Source organism: Eublepharis macularius, chromosome 1 (assembly GCF_028583425.1).
Source record: "Eublepharis macularius isolate TG4126 chromosome 1, MPM_Emac_v1.0, whole genome shotgun sequence".
NCBI classification, from domain to species: Eukaryota; Metazoa; Chordata; class Lepidosauria; order Squamata; family Eublepharidae; genus Eublepharis; species Eublepharis macularius.
Genome location: NC_072790.1, coordinates 252,532,703 through 252,557,095, shown reverse-complemented (window position 1 = coordinate 252,557,095; position 24,393 = coordinate 252,532,703). Strand labels below are relative to the sequence as shown.

At 47.1% G+C, this 24,393-nt stretch overlaps 1 protein-coding gene across 1 annotated transcript in view; it reads left to right on the top strand.

The window, feature by feature from the left end:
* Positions 1-19,905, top strand: part of TMOD4 (tropomodulin 4) — a 41,609-nt gene extending 21,704 nt beyond the window's left edge. The window contains exons 4-10 of the mRNA XM_054999620.1: positions 4,720-4,842; positions 11,935-12,024; positions 12,526-12,656; positions 13,438-13,545; positions 14,823-14,966; positions 16,933-17,077; positions 19,606-19,905. Of these exons, the coding sequence (XP_054855595.1) occupies positions 4,720-4,842; positions 11,935-12,024; positions 12,526-12,656; positions 13,438-13,545; positions 14,823-14,966; positions 16,933-17,077; positions 19,606-19,628 (764 nt within the window). The 3' untranslated portion in view covers positions 19,629-19,905. The remainder of the gene's footprint in view (positions 1-4,719; positions 4,843-11,934; positions 12,025-12,525; positions 12,657-13,437; positions 13,546-14,822; positions 14,967-16,932; positions 17,078-19,605) is intronic.
* The last annotated feature ends 4,488 nt before the right edge of the window (positions 19,906-24,393 follow it).

The window sequence follows — 24,393 nt, the reverse complement described above, 5'->3', positions numbered from 1 at the left end:
GAGGTGTCGACCAGAGTTTGCCTGTAGACCGTTTGGAGCATATTTCTGGGTTCAGAGCTTCAGCACGATGTCTGAATGGGTAGGATATGCTGCTGACTTTACAAAAAAAAATGCAATTGCTAGCATCTTTAAGTACACAAAACTCTTGTTGGTTGTTCAGCACAAATCGCCCCATTTGCAGAGCTATAATGCCATAGAAGATGCGGGAGGTGCAGCCACGGACCCACCCAATGCTCGGAGGTGCTCAGGACCAGCTGTGCTCCAGGATGGCAGCAGGCAAGAGCTCTTCCCGGGCATTGCCAGAATCCCAGTGCGCTTGCAAGCCCAGGTCCGGGGTGGGACTGAGGGCAGGGATTATATTTAGCTCTGCCTGGAGCTCGACGAGAATTCAAAATAGCCGGGAGAGTAGCTCAGATGTCCGGACCCACGAAGGGACACTCAGCGCCCCTTGAAAGGGTTTGCAGGATCTCTTGGAACGGCAGTTTGGCTCCTGCTTCCCCTGAAAAGCCGGCCCGATTCTCCATGCGTGGATTTGACAGCCAGCCGCACTGAGCGCAGTGGCCCTACTCCCGAGTCAGCTTCCAAAGTTCTCCAGCCTTCCTTGACCTTCAGTGCCTCCTCCCGGTTCCGGTTATTGAAGCCAGAAAAGCTGGCTCTTCCTTTGAGTAGCTTGCCTCTTTCATTCCAGTCTTCCTAAAAGCAAAAGCATTTCAGTGCTCGATGCTGCCACCCGTTAAAGCAGGATTATAGAATTCTTCCTGTTGCAAATGTGCCTTCTGGCTCGCTGCCAGAGGAACTGTAAGAAGAGATCGCTTCTGCAGGAGCCAGGGTCTTGCAAGGAGCTCTGTTTGCTGTCTAACTGCTCTGCTCAGGCTTGGCAAAGGAGCGGAGGTCTTGCGTTCAGCTCTGCTTTGTCTGGGCAAAGCCTCCTGGAATGAGCACGACAGACACATTCAGAGCGACATTCTCTCCTTGACAATTGCAACCGGCCCCAGATATTTTGGGCTTGGGGTTGGATATCCCAAGTGTGGAAGTGAGATGAATTCCCAAAAATGAAAAGTGTTGGAGTTTAAGCTGCCCCTGGAAAGTAAATCTCCTGGCCCCTTAAATTTGTGGGGACTGATCGTTGCTCCTCAGGGCAAGGACAAGATACTCTGCACATTCTTTTCAGTTTCTTCACCTGTTCCATGGCTATGGCTCCGAAATAGGTTCTGGGGCTATACCCTTTCCTTTGGCCCTGCTCTGCTATAGAAGTTCTGCCAGTGATTCCCAACTAGAGATGGGCATGAACCAAAATATGAACTAAATTAAGCACGAACCAGTCCGGTTCATGATTCGCGAACCACAGTTCATCAGATCCCATTTCTGACGAACCACCACGAACTCTTAGGCTGGTTCGTTTGGTTCATTTTTTGGTTCATCACTGTAGACAGCCCGGTGCCAATAAATCAGTTTCCTAGGCAACAGGGGATGGACTTCTTGCAGACCTTCTGCTGACCCGAAAGTGACGATTTTCTGACCTGGATGTGACGTTTTCACGAACCAAACGAACTGGTTTGCGAACCAGGGGCAGGTTCGTGAAAGTTCGTGGTTCGTGGTTCATGAAATTTGATGAACCACAAACCACATGGTTCAGTTTTTTTCTGGTTCATGCCCATCTCTATTCCTGACCAGGGGTTCCACAGGACATCATGAGGGGTTCCATGAGAAATAAAGGAATAAATAAATTAAAAATTTGGAATGTCACAAAAATTCCAAATATACAAGCCCAAATATCACACTGAAAGTAAACATTACATTGAGTGTAAACTTTATTTTGATATTTAATTAAACTTAATTTTGATTTGACATTTTAATATTTGAAAAAAAGGTTAGATAATGCAAAAAAAGACAGAATAAATGCCTCACCCTTTTTTTACAATGCAAGCAGACACACCCACACATGCTCCTTTCAAATACATTTTCTTGATAATAATTTTGCAGTGATTGAATTGCACTCCCCACCATCAGCTTTTCCTGTTTTCATAGGCAGGGGTTCCTTAGGTTTTGAAAAATCAATTTCAGGGTTCCTCTGTGGAAAATAAGGTTAGGAAAATAAGGTTGAGCTAAACATGCCTGCCTATATGCTATTTTTAGCCTGCCATTTGACTGCAAAAATCATTCCCCCTGCAGCTACCAATCAATAAAACAGGAGGACTAAAGAGGAACCAGGCAAAACTCTATCCATCCTGTTGTTTCTCTGCCAGGAAAAGCTTTGCCTTCCTTACTCCTGCCTGGCAAATGGCTCCTGGGAGTTTGCTCAAGAAGTGGAGCACCGGCTCCTTCTGGTTCAGCAATCAAGGGCTGGTGTTCGGCTGCCCTTGCACAATATTGCCAGTGGCAGGCAGTGCAAAAGTGGGACATTGGCCAGCTGTTGAACCTCTGGCTCACTTCTGCCTCCCAGTAGAACACCAACCGCCCTCCAGGGAGCTCTGGGTGGCATGAAAAGGTTTTGCCTTTTTATCATTCCCACCACGCAGAAATTGACCTGGTGCAGCTTCCCTCCCAGAGGTGGAGTAGCAAATACTTCGCCTGTTACATTTCTCTCCCTCCCATTTTTCACCTCGTCTTTCCTCTAGGGACTTCAGAGTGTTTCTCCATTTTAAACTCACAACAAGCCAGTGAGGTGGTTTAGGTGGAGATTTGAAGCTGTCTCCCAATCCAAGCCCAGTGCTCTCTGCTACACTGCACTGGCTCTTTGTGTCTGCCACAGAGCCATTAGCAACACAAGTCCCTTGCGTAGGGTTGCCACTTTGGGTTGGAAAATGCCAGGAGATTTGGGGATGCAGCCTGGGAAGGGCGTAGAGTCTACCCTTCAAAGCTGCCATTTTCTCCAGGGGAGTTGATACCCTGGGGTATAGAGGTCAGTTGTAATACTGGGAGACCTCCAGGCCCCACCTGGAGCTTGGCAACCCTAGCTTTGCCAGAAAGACTATTTGGGAACCCTTTGGAGGGAGCCTTCCCTGGTATTGTGCAACAGTGTTGGGCCCAGGAAGTTCTGTTGCATTGGATTCTTGCAGAGCAATTGCCAACCTCAGCTGAGAGGCTTTGTCAGAATATTCTGAGCACATTTGATAAGAAGCAACAGGTGCCTCCGGTGAGCCAAAGGGAAGATGAGAGCTCTCTCAGGAGTGCCCTTTCCTTCGCTTGCTCAGTTCCCACGCTTATTTGTTTCTCCCTGAGCTAGAATGAAGGAAAGAGCCAGAGACGAGCACATAGCGAAGGGCCGCTCAGCCTGCCTTTCCTTATTTCAATTAGGAACTGGGAGCCCAGGCAGAAATTGAGCGTTCTCAAAAGGTCAGGACATCTGTAGCTTCCTCTCTGTAACTGCTCCATCTAAGCTGGCCACTTTATTGAAGGCCATTTTGACAGCACTCGGAAGGAAGCCTGGCAGACAGAAGGGAGAGATTCCATGAAATGGGCCTGCCTCGCAGGGTTGCTTCAGAATTCCAAAAATGCTGATGTTCAGTTTTGAAGCAAGTTTCTTGCCCTGATGGTGTTAGAGTAGTCGTTTCCCAAACCGTGAAAGTAGTGTGTTAAGAGAAAACTGTCATGTGAAAGAAGGCTTGTTTCAGAGAAAGGTACTCACCATCAGAGGAGGCAGCTTGACACATCCCTGCATGAGTCTCTGCACTGGTCTTTCTTCTTTCCAATCAGCCCATGCTGGAGTGGACTGAACAGTTATGCATGGTGGTGGTGGTGGACTGGACTGACTGATCATTGTTAGTGCAGCGATTCAGCAGAATTACCTGTATGTAAAAGTGGCTGCCCATTGCATCTATGCATGAGTCACTAGCCTGAGCGTGCCTCTTTTCACACAGAACAGTGACTCATACTGAAACACAGGTGGTGAGCTTCAGTGAGGAGCGGCAAAAATCTCACCTTTATACACACAAAACTTTTGCAGATTTAAGCTTGAGGCAGGCTTTAATTCCGAAGCAAGCATCTCCAACTACTGGCAATCTTTGTAGTACTAAAATCTGACAATAAGGAGAAATGAATTATTAGAAATAATAATATCCAGAGGAGTTAGCCATGTTAGTCTGTAGTTGCAAAATAGTAGAGTCCAGTAGCACCTTTAAGACTAACCAACTTTATTGTAGCATAAGTTTTTGAGAACCACAGCTTTCTTTGTCAGATGCATCTGACAAAGAGAGCTGTGGTTCTCAAAAGCTGATGATGCATCTGACGAAGAGAGCTGTGGTTCTTGAAAACTGACAATGCATCTGACAGAGCTATGGTTCTTGAAAGCTTATGCTACAATAAAGTTGGTTAGTTTTAAAGGTGCTACTGGTCTCTCTACTATTTAGAAATAATAATTCTGTGGCTGGATATTGGTGAAGGGATGGCAGGGTGAAAGCCCACCCAATGAAACATGACACAGAAGTAGGGTTGAGGAAATTACAAGAGATTTGGGGGTGGAGACTGAGGAATGTGGGGTTTGGGGAGGGGAGGGAGCTCAGTGGGACATAATGCCATACAGTCTCCAAAGCAGCCATTGTGTCCACAGGAACAGATCTCTCTAGTCTGGAGATCAATAGTAATTCTGGGAAATCTCCAGGCTCTACCTGGAGGTTGCCAACTCTTCCAGAAGACTGACACACAACCGACTGCCTTTTATTACCAAGTTTGCTTTGCTTTTCTGGTGCGAATTTTTGTTCTTGTGTCCCCTGGTGACAGGAAAACCCTTCATCCCGAAGAACCCCAAGCGAGAGATCCCCAAAGAAGAGCAGATCACGCTGGAGCCCGAACTGGAAGAGGCCTTAGCTAATGCCACTGATGCAGAGATGTGCGACATTGCTGGTAAAAAAAGATAAAGGGGAGGGGCAGAAGGGTGTGTGTGGAAGACATTGGGAAGGGCCCCCCGGGACCTCTTGGCAGTGGATTCAGGACAAACAGAAGGATGTGCTTTGTTCATAAATCTTGTGGTACTCACTGCCACAAGATGTGGTCATGGTCTCCCGGGTTTAGACATGCCAAATAAAAGAAGAATGGGAAAACTCACAGGGAAGAAAAGAGAGGGATGCCTATTGCCAGGGCTTTTATTCTGGGAAAAGAGGTGGTGGAACTCAGGACTGCACAATGATGTCACTTTGGGTCAGCTGGAACAAGTTTTTTAAAGTTTAAATCACCCTAGGCGAAAATGGTCACATGGCCAGTGGCCCCACCCCCTGATCTCCAGACAGAGGGGAGTTTAGATTGCCCTCCGCGCTGTGCTGCATGGAGGACAATCTAAACTCTCCTCTGCCTGGAGATCAGGGGGCGGGGCCACCGGCCATGTGACCATTTTCAAGAGGTGCCGGAACTCCGTTCCACCATGTTCCAGCTGGAAAAAAGCCCTGCCTATTGCCTACGGATTTCTTGGAATGCTCCTGGCCTTCGTCTGCTCAAAAGGTGGGAGGGGGCAAAGTGCAAGAATGGGACGAACTGAAGCCGTTGCAAGCTGCTCGTGATCCAGTTTTCGAAATTCTCCCGATTAAACTGGAATTAAGGAGAAGAGGGTCACGGCACAGAGTGACATTCTGGAATGATAAAGTCATGGAATTAGAAAAATCGCCTCACCTCTAAGAAAAGTCTGTTGATGTTTATGCGGTAGTTAAATGGAACTTCTATATATAGAGGCAGTTATCTGTAAAAATCACATACTAGGAATAAGCAAGACAGTTCTAGGCCTGGGTTGCTCAGGCAGGCAGGGTGTGTCACCCAGCCTTTCAGACGGTGGTTAGTAGGGTTGCCAGTTCCTGGCTGGGAAATTCCTGGAGATTTGGGGGGGGGACCTGGAGAAGGCAGGGTTTGGGGAGGGGAGGGACCTCAGCTGGGTATAATGCCATAGAGTCCCCCTTTCCAAGGCAGCCATATTCTCCAGGGAACTGATCTCTGTTGCCTGGAGATCAGTTGTAGATCCGGGAGATCTCTAGCCACCACATGGAGGCTGGCATCCCTAGTGGTTAGGTCTTGTCCTTTCTGTGATTTCACATCTCAGTGGATGAGCTCCTATTTGGCACATGAAAGGTTCAAGATTCTGTTCTTGGCGCCTACACTTAAAAGAATCCCAAGAAGAAGGGCTGGGGACACCTTGGGGGAGCCAGACTTGAGGACGTTGGGCTGAATGGACCCATGGGCTGATTCTGTAGAGGACATGGGATGCTCCACCTCAGCCCTCCCTTCTACCCCCAAGAATTGCACAAGCGCCACAACTTACTTTGTGCGATGGAAGAAGTGGGCTTTGTGAATCCTCTCCCCTAAATACCAAACCCCTCCAAGAGCTGATTGCATGTACCGGTCCTATCTAGTAGCAGGGATAACTCCAACCTGCTGACTCAGCTAGCACCTCGGAACATGGGCAGGGTGTCTTTGCTCTGAGCAGTGCCCACATTTCTTTTCGTTCGGGCGAAGTACTTTCTTTTGCGTGCAGAGCGCTTTCCCCTTCCGAAGGGAAGCACGCTTTCGAAAAGGGATGGGCCAAAACCGCTTTGGGTAGAGCTCTGTTCATATTCCCCTGAACAGACATATCTGCTGTAGGGTTGCAAACACAGATTCCCAGATCAGGTGCGCCATGTTCTGTCTCAGTTGCCCTCACGAGGGAAATCACAGAGTGCCACAAGCACGGGTAGAAATAAAAGCTACTCTCCGTGCTGGCGAGTCACTTTTCTGGGTGTACCTCCTGCTTGGAAGAAGGTGACCCTGGGATTGCACCTCACGCAGGCAAGATCCTCTGAGGTTAGGAAACTGCGCTGCATCTCTGTATAATCCAGAATGTGTCCATTAATTGATTTATTTAGAAAATTTCTATGCCACCTCTCCAGAGAACCTGTTCGAGGCAACTTACAAAATAAAACACAAAACAAACACAGCACAACAGAAAATTGACAAATAAAAGGGGGGGGGTGTAGCTGTGAGTTTCCTGCATTGTGCAGGGGGGTGGAGTAGATGACCCTGGCAGGCCCTTCCAACCCTAGGATTCTATGATAAATTCCAGTATCAATCAATTGATCCATCAGTCATTTATTACGGTCAAAGACCAGTGGAATAAAACATACATTAACAGAATAGTCATAAGAATATATATACAACCCTGTTAAATAAGAAGTATAAAAAAGAAAGTAACACGGGTGAATATTAAAAGCCTAGCACAAAACAAATGTGTGTGTGCGTTATGTGCTGTCAAGTTGTTTCTGACCTATGGCGACCCTATGAATGAAAGACCTCCAAAACGTTCTATCTCTAACAGACCTACTCAGATCCTGCAAACTGGAGGATGTAGCAGCTTAAAAAGATGATGCAATCATACACAAGAGAGCAGAAATACCTGCTGCTTGTGGAGACTGATTGGAAGGAGGCCAGGCCAGAGCAATTAATCATGCAGAGAGACAACAGGGAATCCTCTCCCGTGAATGATATAATTTTCTGGATGGCACTCCCTGTTCCAGGGGGTGGGTGAGTGAGGGCAGGTTACCCCAACTTGCCCGCAAGCCGGAAAGTCCCTTGATGCCCACTCCCCTCCAATGCCCCGCTTATTTTTGTTGCCAAAGCAGCTCCCTGGCAGGTGTAAACTGATAGGCCAAGAGTGAGCCTGAAGTGTCTGGTTTTAGCTTGTGGCTGGCGCCTGGCCAGCCCCCCCTCTGCTTCCTGCTGAGCTCTGGGAATCAGAGCTGATTGTGGCCTAGGCAGACCTGGAGCAGAAGCAGCCTTCGCCAGGTGGAGAGATGGGTTCCCTGGGGAACCAAACCTCCTGGAAAAGGAGGCCCCAGGCTAGAGCTCTCTCTCCAGGCTAGAGAGATCACTCCCCCTGGAGAAAATGCCAGCTTTGGAGAGACCCTGTGGCATTATACCCTGCTATAAAGACAAAAACAGCAACAACAGAGTGCTTATATAATGCTCTTCTAGATACAGCAGCAAACAAAGTCAGTGTTGTTATTATCCCCACAATAAGTTGGGGAGCTGGGCTGAGGGGCTTCCCTAAGGGCACCGGCTGACAGTAGTGGGAGTCGAACCAGCAGAGTGCTGACCTACAACCCAACCACTTAACCACCATGATACAGCAGATGTTCTTCCTTCCCTCTAGGCCCACCCTCCCTGGGCTCCCCCCCCCAAACCTCAAGTGGGCACACCTAGCCCCGTGACCTGCTCCCACCTCCTCTTGGCTGCAGAAAGTAACTGGCAGCCACGTGTAAGGATGCTAGCTCTAGCTTAAGTTCCTGGAGGTATGGTGGTTGTGCTTGCGGAAGGCAGAATTAAGGAAGAAGTAGAGAGCTCAGCAGCCATGTGGTACCATAGATGCCACTCTCTGAAGCTGCCATTTCTTCCAGGAAAACTGATCTCTATAGTCTAGAGATCAGTTGTAATTCCAGGAGAACTCCAGGTGGCCAGGCCCAGCCTGACAATCAGCAGGAGACCAGAAGGGAACACAGCGAGGCAGCTGTTGTTACTCCTGTCTAGGAATCGCCGGAAACTCTATGGTAAAACCATAATAGTTTTTGGCGATTCGTAGAGGGGACTAACATTATGTCTGGGTTTTCCCAGGAACTGAGGTTCTGGAAATTCCTTGGTGAATGGAGTCTTTGGAGGGCAGGGTTTGGAGGGGGGAAGGAGCTCAACATAGATATGATACCATAGAGGCTACTCTGCAAAGCCTCCAGGGGAACTAATCTCTGTAGTTTGGAGATCAGTTTTAATTCTGTGAAATCTCCAGACCTTACCTGGAGACTGACAACTGAAAGGGACAGGGACTGTGGACTATACTGCTGCGTATAGCACGTATGGACGGTTGCTTTAAGTTTGATCCTGTTATGTAATTTCAGCATTGTTTACCATGTCATGTAAATACGTATGGCTTATTTCACCTCCGTTTCAGACTTTTGCTTGTTTTTGGATTTTTTTCATTGCTTGTTGGATGTCCCATTTCTGTTGATTTAAATTATGCTGTGTGATCCACCTTGAGTCACAGTGAGAAAGGTGGTTTAAAAATGACATGAATAAATCTGGACGCCTGGGTCAGAGAAGGCCCAAGAATCCCTGAAGTGGGTAGTGAAGGAGGGGGACTTCTGTGCTGGCCTGAGTTTTCTGGCTTTGTAGATGGCGATAGTTCTCATTTTATAGGCTTTTTTGGGGGGGGGGGGGCGCTGTGGCTCAGGGGTATAGCATTAGCTTTGAATGTTCAGTTTTATTTGTGATCCATGATCAGCCATGCGCTACAAACATGGCAAGTAAGTAAAAAGTAATGCATAAAAGAATAATACATCATTTTATTAGGATAATACATACTTTTATACTGTAAGGGGTTTATAGTGCTCTTAATAGTGATAATAAAAAACTAGACCAATGCTTCCTTGTTGAGCATGCCAAGGCACAAAATTTGGCCAGCTTAAGGTTCATTTTATCAAAACGATCAAGAAAGAGAAGGGAAGTATAAAAATGGCCTCGCTTCAACCAGGGCCAGGGCCTTTTCAGTCCTGGCCCCAGCCTGGTGGAACTCTCTGTCAATGGAGACCCAGGCCCAGCGGGACATATTATTGTTCCACCGGGCCTGTAAGACGAAGCTGTTCCGCCAGGCATTCGGTGGTTGAATGGGGCGGTGCCATGTCGGCCTTCCACCTTTGGGGTGGGGGAGTTCTCCCCACCATTGCGCCTTAATGTATTTGGTTAATTTATTTTATTATTATTTATTGTATGTTGATTTTAGAATTATTGTTTTCTTGTTTTTATTGATTTTAACTGTTGTTCAACTGTTGGGCGGTTTATAAATCGAAATAACAACAATAACAATAACAACAACAATATGCTGGGATACTTGGACAGGATAGGGGCAATATATATTTTCCAAATGTCCTTATAAAATGAGCAGTGCGAAAGAACGTATTCACCTGTTTCAACCAGGTCCGATGGACAGGGGCAGATACTTGCATTGCATGTTGACGGTCCCAGGTTCAATTCCCAGTTCAAAGGACCAGGCAGAGAGATCCAGCATAGCAGAGTGATTAGCATGTCAGCCTAGGATCTGGGAGACCCAAGTTCAAATTCCCACGCTGCTACAGACGCTTGCTGGGTGACCTTGGGCCCGTCACACACTCTCAGCCTAACCCACCTCGCATGATCGTTGTCAGGATAAACTGGAGGAGAGAAGAGTGGTGTAAGCTGCTTTGAGTCCCCATTGAGGAGAAAAGTGGGATATAAATGGAAGGAGTGTGTCGTAGGTGATACGAAAGATCTCCAAGTGAGGCTCTAGTGAGCTGCTGCCAGAGGGTAGCTGTGTTGGTCTGTAGTAGAAGAACAAGATTCCGGTCCAGTAGCACCTTAAGGACCAACCAGATTTCCAGGTTGTAGGTGCGGGCTTTATACCTGCATCCCTGAAACGTTTCCAAACAAAATTATTAGTGCAACTCTTATATGGATCACAAATGGGACTAACTGCTAATGTTAAGATCTTAGAAACGGTCCAATCTAAATTTCTTAGATCGCTATTTAATGTACCTAGATGTACTCCTAATGTCATTCTTAGGCACGAGTCGAACTAAAAATCTGGGAACATGCCATCTATTATTGGCTAAGAATTCATCTTGAGCCAAAGGGCTTAATGCCCTTGTTGCTAGCTTCTGAACTTCATGGTGCTCAAAGATAGCTGATAAAATTAAACTGATTGGCTTAGACCCGGTAGCCCTGTTTGATATGGGACTCAACAAAGCAAAAGCTTTAATAACGCAAAGATGAATGAATATAGAGTCCCAAAATGATGAGGCAATACTCCCTCTAAGTTATAAGAGCCTAAAAAAGAACTGAGTTACACTACATCCCCATATCTTTCAGATTTTACAAATGAAAGATGTAGATGGGCCTTCTCTAGAGCACGATTTGATGCATTCCCCTCTGCAGTTTTGTATGGGAGATTCTCTCACCTGCCTTTGCAACAGCGTTGCTGTCCCTGTTCGAATAAAATGGCTGAAAATATCACACACGTACTTTTACACTGCGAATTCTATCAAGAAGATAGGATGCAATTAATTATTCCACTGCTTTATAAATTCAAACCATTACAGTATTACATGGATTTTAGCCCTGAAACCTTCGGGTATATCTTTTAGAGGATAGTCAGAGAACTGTATCTTATGCAGTTGCAAAATTCTGTGTGACGGTACTCAGGAAATGGAATAACTTAACGAAGGAAATGTCAATTGCTGGGAAGTGAATTAATGAAGTGAGATTTATAGTTTTATATATATATATATTGTCATCTTTTATGTATTTGTCCATTTTAAGTATTTAAAAACCGTTCTTTTTTATCTGTACTTATCTTGGCTGGTCTTGCGACCGCAATAAATGATTGATTGATATTGATTTCCAGGTTGTGAGTTTTTGAGAGTCAAAGTCTTGAAAGTTCCTACCCTGGAAATCTAGTTGGTCTTTAAGGTGCTACGAATCCTGATCATCAACCAGACACTACCCAGTAGTATAGTCTACAGTCCCTGCCCCTTTATCAAAGCGGCAGGGACAATGTCCTTACAGCACAGTCCTATTGCCTGAGTGACCCCCCCTTCGAATAATTCAGTTTTGCACTTTGTGGAAAGCCAAGAGAGTGGGAACTTTCCTGACCTCTCCAGGCAGGCCATTCCACAAGGTGGGGGCCTGCACCGAGAATGCACATATAGGAGCAACTGCTTGATTTTGCCGATTTGCAGGTTTATATGCGCAGAAGGCCCTGTTCAGATCTGCAAAGTTGCTAAGGTGGAGCATGGAAGAATTCATTGCAGGACTTGAGCATCCGTCTCCCCCCGCAACCCAGCACACGCTGCCTTTTCCTAAGCCTTGCGAGTACATATTGGAGTCACAAAAGCAACTCTGCTTTTGATGTACACACAAGTGTGGCTGACAGCTGCCTGTTTCTCTTTTGCTTCCTTGCAGCCATCCTAGGCATGTACACACTGATGAGCAACAAGCAATATTACGACGCTATCTGCAGTGGCAACATCACAAACACAGAAGGAATAAACAGTGAGTGAGCTCCAATTCCGGTTGCTGTGATAATGGTCGGAGGGTCACTGAGGCTCACAGCTTTATGTTCTTTATTGGGGTGGGTTGGTGGAAAAGGACCATAATCTGAGAGCCTTTGGCTTGCCTAATGGCACCTAGAGTATGTTAGAGATTGTAGCCATTTTCACACTGCTTACTGGCCACGGAGCATCGTGCCAAGCTCCCAGAACAACAGCGTCTTCCTGGTGCGATTTCGTGCGAGAACTGTTCTCACGCGAAATCACACCAGGAAGACACTGTCGTTCTGGGAGCTTGGCGCGATGCTCTGTGGCCAGTAAGCAGTGTGAAAATGGCCTACATTTATGATTTGTAGCACAGAGTCTTTTGACCGCTATGTACTGCCATTTCTTAGTGCAAGTATGGCTCTGGAACAATGATGTCAAAGGTCTATGTTAAGCAGAAAATGAAGAGCACACCCTCTCTCCTCTATGAAAATTTCTATGGCGTGTCCCTCTCTCATAGGTGTGGTGCAGCCAGATAAATACAAGCCAGTCCCGGACGAGCCCCCCAACCCCACCAACGTGGATGAGACGTTGAAGAAAATCCAGAGCAACGACAAAGATCTTGAAGAAGTTAACCTTAACAATATTAAGGTCGGTGTCTCCTGGGAGCACTAAAAAGAGGCACTGGAGGTGGATGAAACTTCCTATTTTACTGCCATGACCACCAATATAAGTAACTTTAAAAATTGATTGCTCAGATTATTTATTTTGAACATTTTAATCCCATCTTTCCACCCACTGTGGACCCACAAGGTGACAAACAATTAAAAAGACGTTAAATACCAACTTTCAAAACATTGCATATATAAAAAATGCAACAATTAAAACTGGAAGGAGGGGAAAAAAGAGAAAAAAACAAAAAAAAAACAGGAAGGAGGCTCATTCAGGGAACAAGACTGGAGTGATGCGGTCCTTATAATACTCCAGTTAGCCCTCTTGCGGCATCATTCTATAACAATTGTGGTTTCCGGACACTCTTTAAGGGCAGTCCCATGTAGAGTGCACTGCAGTAGTCTAAGCTTGATGTTGCCAGGGCATGCACCATTGTGGTAAGATCTTTTTTTAACCCAGGCTGCAGCTGGCTCACCAGCCAAAGCTGGTGAAGGGTGCCATGGGTTACCACTGCCACCTGCTTATCCAACAGGGAGGCCCAGGTCTGGCAGAAACCCAAGCTGTGAACCTGCTCCTTTAGGGAAGTGCAGCCCCATCCTGTACAGGACGTACCTGAATATCTAGGTCAGTCCTTCTGCCTCCCAGTAACACCAACATCTTGTTCAAATTCAGCTTCAGTTTATCAGCCCTTGTCCAGGTTAGTGAAGCGTAGGTGTTTCAGAACTTTACAAAGTGTGGGTTTTGTTCTTCCTCCTGACAGGACATTCCCATTCAGACACTGAAAGAAATCTGTGAAGCCATGAAAACCAACACTCAAGTGAAGAGGCTCAGTCTGGTGGCCACCCGGAGCAACGACCCAGTGGCACATGTACGTAGCTCTTCAGAAGATTCCCTTTTTCTCAGCATAGATCCAGAGGAGTTAGCCGTGTTAGCCTGTAGATGCAAAATAGTAAAGAGTCAAGTAGCACCTTTAAGACTAACCAACTTTTTTGTAGCATAAGCTTTTGAGAACCACAGCTCTCTTCGTCAGATGCATCGTCAGCTTTTGAGAACCACAGCTCTCTTCATCAGATGCATTGACAGCTTTCGAGAACCACAGCTCTCTTTGTCAGATGCATTGTCAGCTTTCGAGAACCACAGCTCTCTTTGTCAGATGCATCCGATGATGCATCTGACGAAGCGAGCTGTGGTTCTTGAAAGCTTATGCTATGAAGAGAGCTGTGGTTCTCAAAAGCTGACGATGCATCTGACGAAGAAAGGAGAGTCCAGTAGCACCTTTAAGACTAACCAACTTTTTTGTAGCATTAGCTTTCAAGAACCACAGCTCTCTTTGTCAGATGCATCATCAGCTTTCGAGAACCACAGCTCTCTTCATCAGATGCATTGACAGCTTTCGAGAACCACAGCTCTCTTTGTCACATGCATTGTCAGCTTTCGAGAACCACAGCTCTCTTTGTCAGATACATCCGATGATGCATCTGACGAAGAGAGCTGTGGTTCTTGAAAGCTTATGCTATGAAGAGAGCTGTGGTTCTCAAAAGCTGACGATGCATCTGACGAAGAAAGGAGAGTCCAGTAGCACCTTTAAGACTAACCAACTTTTTTGTAGCATTAGCTTTCAAGAACCACAGCTCTCTTTGTCAGATGCATCATCAGCTTTCGAGAACCACAGCTCTCTGTATCAGATGCATCGTCAGCTTTTGAGAACCACAGCTCTCTTCGTCAGATGCATTGTCAGCTTTCAAGAACCAGAGTTCTGTTTGTCTGATGTATCATCAGCTTTCGAGAACCACAGCTCTCTTTGTCAGATGCATCTGGCGAATAGAGCTGTGGTTCTTGAAAGCTTATGCTACAAAGAAGTTGGTTAGTCTTAAAGGTGCTACTGGACTCTTCTTTCTTGGCAGGCTCCCTGAGGAAGTTTGGTGAGTTGGTCCAGGGTGTGAGTCCAGCAAAGAGCTGGCAAGGAAGAGAGGAGATAGCTGGGAGATCCCACGACCGAAGCAAGAAGGATTAATCAATATTGCCCTTTCATGTTATGGGCTCCAGATTCAAGGGAAACTGGTTTTAGCCTCAATCAGCTAGGAAGATGCCAGGGCTAACTTGCAACAGGGGCTGCTGGCATCACCTTGGCTTTTTTTCTCCCAGGCAGCGGCTGAGATGCTGAAAGAGAACAAGATCCTCCAAAGCCTCAATATTGAATCCAACTTCATCACCAGTGCCGGGATGATGGAAGTCATTAAAGCCATGAAGCAGAACACCACACTGTCCGAGCTCAAGGTGGACAACCAGGTCAGGCATCCTTCATTCCGTGCACATGCGAGGGGCCGTTGACGTTTTCAGGTTCACCAGGCAGATCTAAGAGAGGCGCTCGTTGGTGGTCTGTAAACTTGGGTCCCGTGTACCTTTCTGTTCTCATGCAGTCTCTTAAGAAGTGGTGTGCTGCGTACATCCAAATGTCCATCTCGTTTGGCTTCTTTTTCCCAGCGGGGGCCAGCAAGATGCTCTGGACAGATCACAGCCAGGGTAGGAAGGCAAGAGTCTTCCTCTAGTATCTACCTATTTCACTGTCCAGTATTCACAGCTATACTTCCCTAAATGTGGAGATTCCAGTCACGTTTTATGGCCATTTATGTACGTATGTCATTTATAGTCCGCCTTTCTCACTGAGATTCAAGGCGGATTACACAGTATGAGGTTAATACAATCAGTATCAAGGACATTTCAATACTGTCTCAAGGACATTTCCATAAACAATGCCATAGGGTAAATAGATACAGGTTTAAAAGACATAGCATTAGCAAGAATCCAATATAGAGTAGAAAAAATAGTGAAGCAGAACATAATCCATTCTAGGACTAACATTAGACAACATGGAGCACAGGTGGTACACAGGAGTACATATTTAAAGCAGCAGATAATATGTAAGGCAATATAGCAATGAAGTTTATGGTCCCTAACTCATTAGCAAAGCATCTGAGACCCCTTCTCTACAATACAGCCCTCCCATTTGAGTAAAAAGCCTTATGAATAGTTTGGTTTTGCATTGTTTACGAAAAGCCAGGAGAGTGGGGGCTCTTCTGACCTCCTCAGGCAGGCTGTTCCACAGGATAGGAGGCCACCACAGAGAAAGCCCTTGTACAGGCTGCTGCTGACTTCACCTGTGTGCAGCCTGGCACCTGCAGGAGACCCTGTTCAGATGAGCAAAGCTGCCGTGGAGGGACATAGGGAGGGAGGTGGTCCCGTGGGTATGCCAGACCAAAGCTGTGAAGAACTTTGTATGTAATAACTAATACTTCGAACTGAGCACGGTAAATGATGGGTAGCCAGTGGAGCGACTGTAGGGTGGGATTGATGTTCAAGTTCCTGCTTGCTCCTGATAACAATCGAGTTGCGCATTTTGCACTAATTGGAGCCTCCTAGTTAATTTAGATGGGAGACCGATGTATAGAGCATTACAGTAGTCAAGCCTTGATGTTACCATAGCATGGATCCAGGCAGCCATTTGTTAAAAATGGCAGTGAATTCCACGTTAGATACATACACAATCTGTGAAAAAGTCTTTTCTTCTGCCTGTTCTAAATGACCTGCCAATACTTTTCCTCTCGTGGTCCTGAATTCTAGAATTGGAGGAAAAGGAGAAGTTCCCGCCATCCACTTTCACCGCGTTTGTAAATCTATAAACTTCGGTCACATCCCTTAGTGATGTTTTTTCCGAAACAAAAAAAGTCCCCCAAATTTGAGCTTTTCCTCACAGCAAATGGACTCAAAGCTGTTGGTCATTTTCATTGCCCTTTTCTACTTCTTCGCCAGTGGCATATCTTGAACACAGGGCTTTTTTTCTGGAAAAAGAGATGGTGGAACTCAGGACCGCACAATGACGTCACTTTGGGTCAGCTGGAACAAGGGGGAGTTTTTGAAAGTTTAAATCGCCCTTGGAGAAAATGGTCACATGGCCGGTGGCCCCTCCCCCCGATCTCTAGACAGAGGGGAGTTTAGATTGCCCTCCAGCACGGAGGGCAATCTAAACTCCCCTCTGCCTGGAGATCAGGGGGCGGGGCCACTGGCCATGTGACCATTTTCAAGAGGTGCCGGAACTCCGTTCCACCACGTTCCAGCTGAAAAAAAGCCCTGCTTGTACATACAGTCTACACCATCCCTTTCTACCCCTAACCCCTAAAAAGGGTGATGTCAGGCCCAACCCAGGTGTCCCTCCGCCCATCATACTCTGCCTTCCTGTCTCTCGTCACCTTCGCAGTGTCAGAGGCTGGGGGACTCAGTGGAGATGGAGATGGCCGCCATGTTGGAAAACTGCCCTTCCATCATCCGGTTTGGCTACCACTTCACACAGCAGGGACCAAGAGCCAGGGCATCCATTGCTATAACCAAGAACAACGAACTACGTAAGTAAATTGAGCCCCGCTGTGGGTGGTCTATCCATTGCCAAGTAACTGGGGCTTCAGTTGGACTCTGGAAGTTCAACGCTGCTCTGGTGTATATACACACAAACACACACACGTGGGGGACCCACACGGACTTGCAGGGGGGCTTTTTCCCCTCTCCCACCATGTCTTCTTTCCCTTCCTGCCCCCATAGCTTCTCTCCTTTTCCTGCTTCCTTCCCTCCTTCCCACACCCCTTTGTCTGTCCCTCCCACCCCCCGTCTTCACCTTCCCCCACCATCAACAGCCTCCCCCCTATGGCCCAGTTGCATGGTGCCAGGCTCAGTTGCACGGTAGGAGACCACACTATTTCCTCTTTTCCTCTTTCTGTGTGAGTGTGATGTGATTTCAAGTCACTTCCAACATATGGCTACCCTATGAATGAAAGACTTCCAAAACGTCCTATCATTAACAGCCTTGCTCCTCTTTCCTCTTTCTCCTCTTTCTGGCAGCCTCCAAATGCTCACCTTTCCCTATGTTCTTCTCTCCAAACCCACTAAACAACTTACCTTTTATCTGCCCCTCTTCATATATATGTATTCATTTACTTCATTTATATACTTCCTTTCTCCGCAATGGGAAACCAAAGCTCGCTGCCTCCATATTATCCTCACAACAACCATGAGAAGTAGGTTAGTCTGAGAGTTCAAAGTCACCCAGTGAGCTTCCACAGCAGAGTGGCAATTCAAACCTGGATCTTCCAGGTCCTACTCTGAAACTCTTAACTACAAAACTACACTGGCTTTTGGAGGTACAGGCTGCTGTTGGGCAGTAGGAAACTGCCAGCCTGGATGAGTCATGCATATTGCATGGTTTCAAGTTGCCTGGTGGTTGCTTCTAGGCCTGGCCCCAATGAGTCCTTCCTCAACAGCCAAAACAGCCCTGGAAAGGGCCCTTCCCCCTCCCCCTGCCTTTAACTGACAGAAATCAAGCCTGGAATACTGGCTAAACTGTTACGGTTGCCTAGCAACAGCCACTGACAGAATCTGGTTAAAGCTACAGGCAGTGCTTTATATATATTTTAGATTTTTCTGCAAACCTGAGGAATTGTTAGGTGTTTAGGAAGATTTGTCTTGTCCATTAATGGGTCCAGTCTCTGGATTTAAGTATCCTCAGATCAGGGCTACTTGGCTATTAGTGTATAAGAGATATATTCTGGCCATTCACCCAAAGCCAGGGCCCTGTTACAGTGGGCAGGCCATAACAGGTTTCTATGCAGGTAGATTTTAAACTAAACACACCCCTGGTCTGCAATGCCGCTGACCCTTTTTCTCCAAGTCAAAAAAAACAGGAGCATATGACGCAGCCCTGATCACATTTACAGTGAGTGCATATAGAACCTGCATGTACTCACGCACACCTGTTTGTAAGAAAGAACCCACACTCATTCACTTCACAAATGAAACCAGCTACCAGTTCCCAGTTATAGGTAGAGTTTAAATTGCATGTTCAGCTGTGCATGCGTTGAACCTCACATGAGAACTCCTCAATGCATGTATAAAGAAAAATCAAGTGTACACTATACGTGGTTTGTACATGTGTTCACTGTAACCTGTGAACAGGGCTATTGAGTAAGGCTCTCAGATCTCAGAAGCTGAGCAGGATTGACCTTGGTGAGTAATTGGATGGGAGACCTCCAAAGAAGACCAGGGTTGCGGTGCAGAGTCAGGCAATGGCAAGCCTCTGTTCAGTCTCTTGAAAACCACAGCAGGGGTTGCCATAAGTCAGCTATGGCTTGATGGCACTTTCTGCCACCATTGGTCCGCCTAGTGCAGATTCGTTTTCTCTGACTAGCAGCCGCCCTCCAGTGCCCAATTCAGAGTAAGGTCTTTCCTTGCAGCCACTGCCTACGGATACCAGAGATCCAAGTTGGGACTTCCTGCGTGCTGCTGAGTTATGCCCCACACTGAGAGTCTATGCGGTGTAGTGGTTAGAGTGTGGGACTAGTATCCGGGAGATCCGGGTGTGAATCCTCACTCAGCCATGGAAGCATGCTGGGTGACCTTGGACTAGTCACACATGCCCAGCCTAACCTACCTTACAGGGTTGTTTTGAGGATGGAGTCGTAGAATCCTAGGGTTGGAAGGAACCTCGAGGGCCATCTAGTCCAACCCCCAGCACAATGCAGGAAATTCCCAACTACCTCCCCTTCCCACACACCCCACACCCAGTGACCCCTGCTCCATGCCCAGAAGATGGCCAAACACTGTCAGGATCCCTAGCCGAACTGGCCTGGGGAAAATTGCTTCCTGGCCCCAAGGTGGCGATTGGCATTGCCCTGGGCATGTATAAGAAGGGTAATGAGGGAGAACTCTGTAAGGTGGGATATCGATGAAGTAAATAAATATTTCAGATTGCTCATGGGCCAGAGTTCTGAATGTAAGAAAAAGGACGCAAAGCCATAAAAACATGTTCTAAGGTGGCAAGAAGAGCTGGCGTGGCCTGGGGTTGCCGGCAGAGTTTCCCATCTTCCTTTTCTTTCTTTTGTAGGTCGCAAGCAGAAGAAAACATAATGACTTACTCCCTGCCAGAATCCAGAGTGCCCTTAGCGCCTTCCTGTGCCTAAAAATTAGGTCCTGAGCTCTGACCCTCTCCCAAGGTCAAGGCTTGTAAGCAGAAAGAATTTTTTAAAAAGATTTATTGGAAATAGCAGCCTCCTGTCTTGTCCCCCCTGCCCCCCCCCAAAACCTCTCCTCATTCTTGCAAACTCAGGTTCTTTCTTCCTTGGAGTCCTATTACCACGTCCTAGACTTTGGTTACCTCTGTAAATAAAGAGATCTCAGACCGATATTGCTGGGGAAGAAACTGGCTTTGTTCTTTGCGATGGACCAAATTGAACTGCAAAAATCCTTTCGTACGGGAACTGCTATTAAAACGATTAGGTACCGCTCTGAGATTAGCCTGAATATATATTTCAGTTTCTTAAGGTTTCTAGGCAGTGAAAGGTTTAGCGTTTCTTCTGAGAGGAAGGGCGTGGATTCTCACCCCCTTTGTTAGACACAAATTCATCTGACTCTTTATTCGGTGGGCTATAGTAATTCTCAGTAATGGTGTCGTACTCTAGAGCAGGGGTGGGCAAATTGTGGCCCGTGGGCCACATGTGGTCCGCTAGAGAGTTTTTTGTGGCCCGCCAAGACAGTCAGAAAAATCCACCTTGAACCGAGATTTCCTTCTAAAATTAAATGTGCTTGCAGCTATAGATGATATGAAATTAGCACAATAAATAAATTGAATAAAACTACCACTATTTAATTTATATTTATTGATTTTTATGTACAATTTATACCTTTTCTGAAATGCAAAGTTAACTAATGAATGCAATCATTTTAAAAGGTGTGGCCCTCCGCTAAACTCCACTCCCACAAAGTGGCCCCCGAGCCAAAACAATTGCCCACCCCTGCTCTAGAGCATTCAAAGCACATTGTCTACAAGATCTCAGGGATTCTCTCAACCGTTATTTAAGGTAGGTTCACATTGTTTATTCTTCGGTCGCTGGTGCTAGAAACAGAAAGAGCCAACTTGGAAACATTCAAAGTGCACCGAATACATTTATTTCATCTTTCCACTGTGATACAACAACATTAAGGTTGCCAACTCTGGATTGGAACATTTCTGGAGATTTGGGCAGGGTGGAACTTGGGGAGGGGAGAGACCTCAGTGGGATATAAAGCCACACGGTCCGCCCACCAAAGCAGCCATTTCCCCAGGAAAACATCTCTGAAGTCTGGAGATCAGTTGTAATTCTGGAAGATCGGGAGGCCTCATCTGGAGGATGGCAAACTTAATCAACACCAAATTATTATTGCAATAGTTTCTCTCCCCCCCCCCATCCCCACCACACACACACACCTTATGGGCCTGGATCCAGTATAATAGTTGGTTTATTAAGAAAGCATACCGGGAACCCATCACTCGTTGTTAAGACATCTTGTCTTGTGGCAACCACCTTGCAGGCTTAGAATTCCTTTTCCTCTTCAGGCAACCCTGTGTGCCTCAGGAGGCCCAAAGAGACCCTTTCCAAACCTTCCCCTAACTCCCCCCCCCCCCGCCTTTTGGGGTTACTGCCAATGACCACTGCACATCCCTCATCCCAAATCCATGAATCTAGAGGGTTCCATATAAAAACACATAGCAGCCAGGACACAGGAAACTATACAGGTCTGGTAATGATTTACCAGAATAACAACAGAAGCACTTATATATTGCTCTTCTAGACAAATTAGTGCCCCATTCAGAGCGATGAACAAAGTCAATGTCATCAACACAGGTGAGGTGCTGGGCTGAGAGGAGGGGCTGACCCAAGGCTACCTGCTGTGCTCATGGCAGGCGTGGAAGTCGAACCAGCAGAGTGCTTATTTCCAGCCCAATCACTTAACCACTATGTTACATCAGCTCTCATGATAATTGTGCTTATATACTGCTCTTCTAGACAGATGAGTGCCCCACTCAAAGTGGCAAACAGTGTATTATTATCCCCACAATATGGCTGTCAAGCTGGGGCTGAGAGGATTGGCTGACCCAAGGCACCTGCTGAGTTTGTGGCAGAAGTGGGATTTGAACCAGCAGAGTGCTGGTTTACAGCCCTGCTTAATTTTATCCAGTAATCTGGACTAGAACCAGCAGACTGTTTTCCTCAGAAAGAAGAGCTATAGGCCATTTTCACACTGCTTACCTCCTCTCAGAACAACCCGGAACATTGCGCAAAAAACGCGGATGATCACGTTTTCTCATGCGAGATTTGTGTGACGTCGCGCAAATCTCGTGCGAGAAAACGTGATCTTCTGAGGTTTTTGCGCGATGTTCCTGGTCGTTCTGAGAGAAGGTAAGCAGTGTGAAAACAGCCATAGAAGAGATTCATCTCTCCACTTGCTACAGCATTTCCTTAAATTCAGTAAACGCACAAATAAGTTTTCTCCTATATGGACAGAACCGGGGATAGCCACTGTGAGGAAAGAAATCAAGCAGAGACAAAGATGGCCACCGAACCCTCCTTTGTGGGAAGGCTGGCCAGCGACAGGCTCACACTGGTCTCTCTTCCACACTCCTGTTGGTTGACGCAGTGCAGTGCAGAACAAGGATACTGGAGCTGTGCTCCCCCCGCCCAATGTCATTTCAACATTTGGAAAGGGCAACAAAAAAATCAGTCCCAACTTTTCCCCTGCCCCACCAAACGCTAGGCAAGCCGCAGCTTTTATAGGATTAGATTCAAACTTTCCACAGCAGCGTCGACTGTGCATAAAGGGAAATATGGAAACCGAGGGGACCCACTTGGGCCCGGGGAATCAACAAGCAAGTCTTATTTTGGCAACGGAGGCTGCCAGCTGGCCCTTCCTCAGAAAGCCCACAGGCCAAAGGGATGAGTGTTTTATGGGTGCAAGAGATACTCGTAAGAGAGGCACGGAAGGGTGCCTGAGGGCATCGTAAACAAATGTGCTCCCTGCTGAATTTGGATGTGTTGCTCAGCTTGACAGAAGCTGAGGGGAAGAGGGACGACAGCCGCCATTTTGTATGGAGAGCGGCCTGATTCATTCTAACCTTGGTGACACGATAGGGGGGAAACGATGTTTAATCATAAAAATGGAAAGTAGGGGGGAAAGTCTGTCTTCCTAGACAGGGTGACCCGATTTACATTAGATGGAGAAGTCTGGGCAGATAAAATCTGGACTCTCTCTGGGAGAGAGTCATATGTGAAGAACCTTCCCTCTCAACAACCCTTTGAGGTAGGCTAGGCTGAAAAAGAGAGTAGTTGACCTAAGACCACCCAGTGAACTTCAGGGCCAAGCTCAAGAATCCTCCCACACTGGCCTCTTTTGTTCCAGGCACAAACGTCAGTGTGGGAGATGAGAACAGAATGGGAAATGAGCTTAAGCAGAGAGAGGAAACCGAAAGAACTTAAACAAGAGGCATTCTGAAAAGAGGCACAAAGAATTTTAAAAGCCTGCAATCTAAGTCTCTAGGCTGTCCGACGCAGGACTCTGCGTGCAAGGTAATAAACCCAAACCTTAGCTGTAAAGATCACAGTAAGTAAAAGTGGCTGCAGTGTAAAGGCGCTGCCATTGCAGAGAATTATTCGAGGCAGATGGTGTGTGGTGTGTGTGTGTGTGTGTGTGTGTAGGGGGGAGAATTCCACTCTCCTGGCCCATGTATTTATACCCCCCCACAGAGATCAGCAGATGAAATGGAGACTGAACCGATCAGGTTGCAAGAAAGCTTGGAAAGGCTCCCACAAGGAAGACCGAGGAAAGAGTCCAAATCTTAAGAGGCAGCCACTTCTCCCCTCCCCTCCCTGGTCTGTCCGTCTTTCAGCAGTTCTGGCAGGGCCCGTCACATGCATACTCCGAGCTCTCCCACTGCTCCACGTGGAAGGCGCCGCTGAACCAAGCAGGTCTCCTCCCGTCAGCTCAACCTCCTTAGCTGACACCGACAGCTGGAAAAAAGGTCAGGAGCCCTAAAGTTCACGCAAGCCGGTGATGGAAATGACATATTAGAAGACCAGGGTGGCGTCAAACCCGACGGCAGAAGAGGACCGCAGTGTTCCAGGCACACTTGTGAGGCTGGAGTGAAAATACACGCCCCGGACTGCAGTCACCCACGATGCCTTCGGGGGGAGGGGGGGCACCTCCAGCCCAGACATGGATGGGTATATTCAACTGTGGTCAGACAAAAACTGAGGAGGGGTGGGAAGGAACTTGGAAGCTGTCCTCACCAGGGTGGGGGACTGGCACCCGGCCCCAGTTGCCCACTGCTGGATTTGCCCTTTTAAATCGGTGTGTAAATCATAGAATCCTAGGGTTGGAAGGGATCTCCGGGGTCATCTAGTCCACCCCCCCCCCGCACAATGCAACAAATTGAGCTTCCTTCTTTTCTGTGGCTTCTAGTGAAGAGACTATTCCCCCACCGCCCGTTCTCTTTCCCCTTCTCCAGACCCATTCCTCTAGCCACCTCCTCTTCCTCGGTGTCAGTTGCTCTTCTGGATCACCCTTCTCATTCTTCTCTGGGCTGACTCTCTCTTTCCTTAGGGCCCCGTACCTTCCTTCAGCCTCTCTGCTTCCCCTGCCCCTCTCCGGTAGCCAACGAGAGCCAGGAAATTCCCGCAGCCCCCCTTCTTTAAGGATATGAGAAAGGTCCCCCATGCCAGGCTTTGCACTAGGGTGTGTTAAGAAAGCTCACACTTATGGCTGATACACACAGATGGGGCCAACAGGTGAAGTGAAACCCCGGTGTGGAGATCGATAAGGCAGCTTAAGTTTCCCTTCTATCTAAATCATCACATGAACG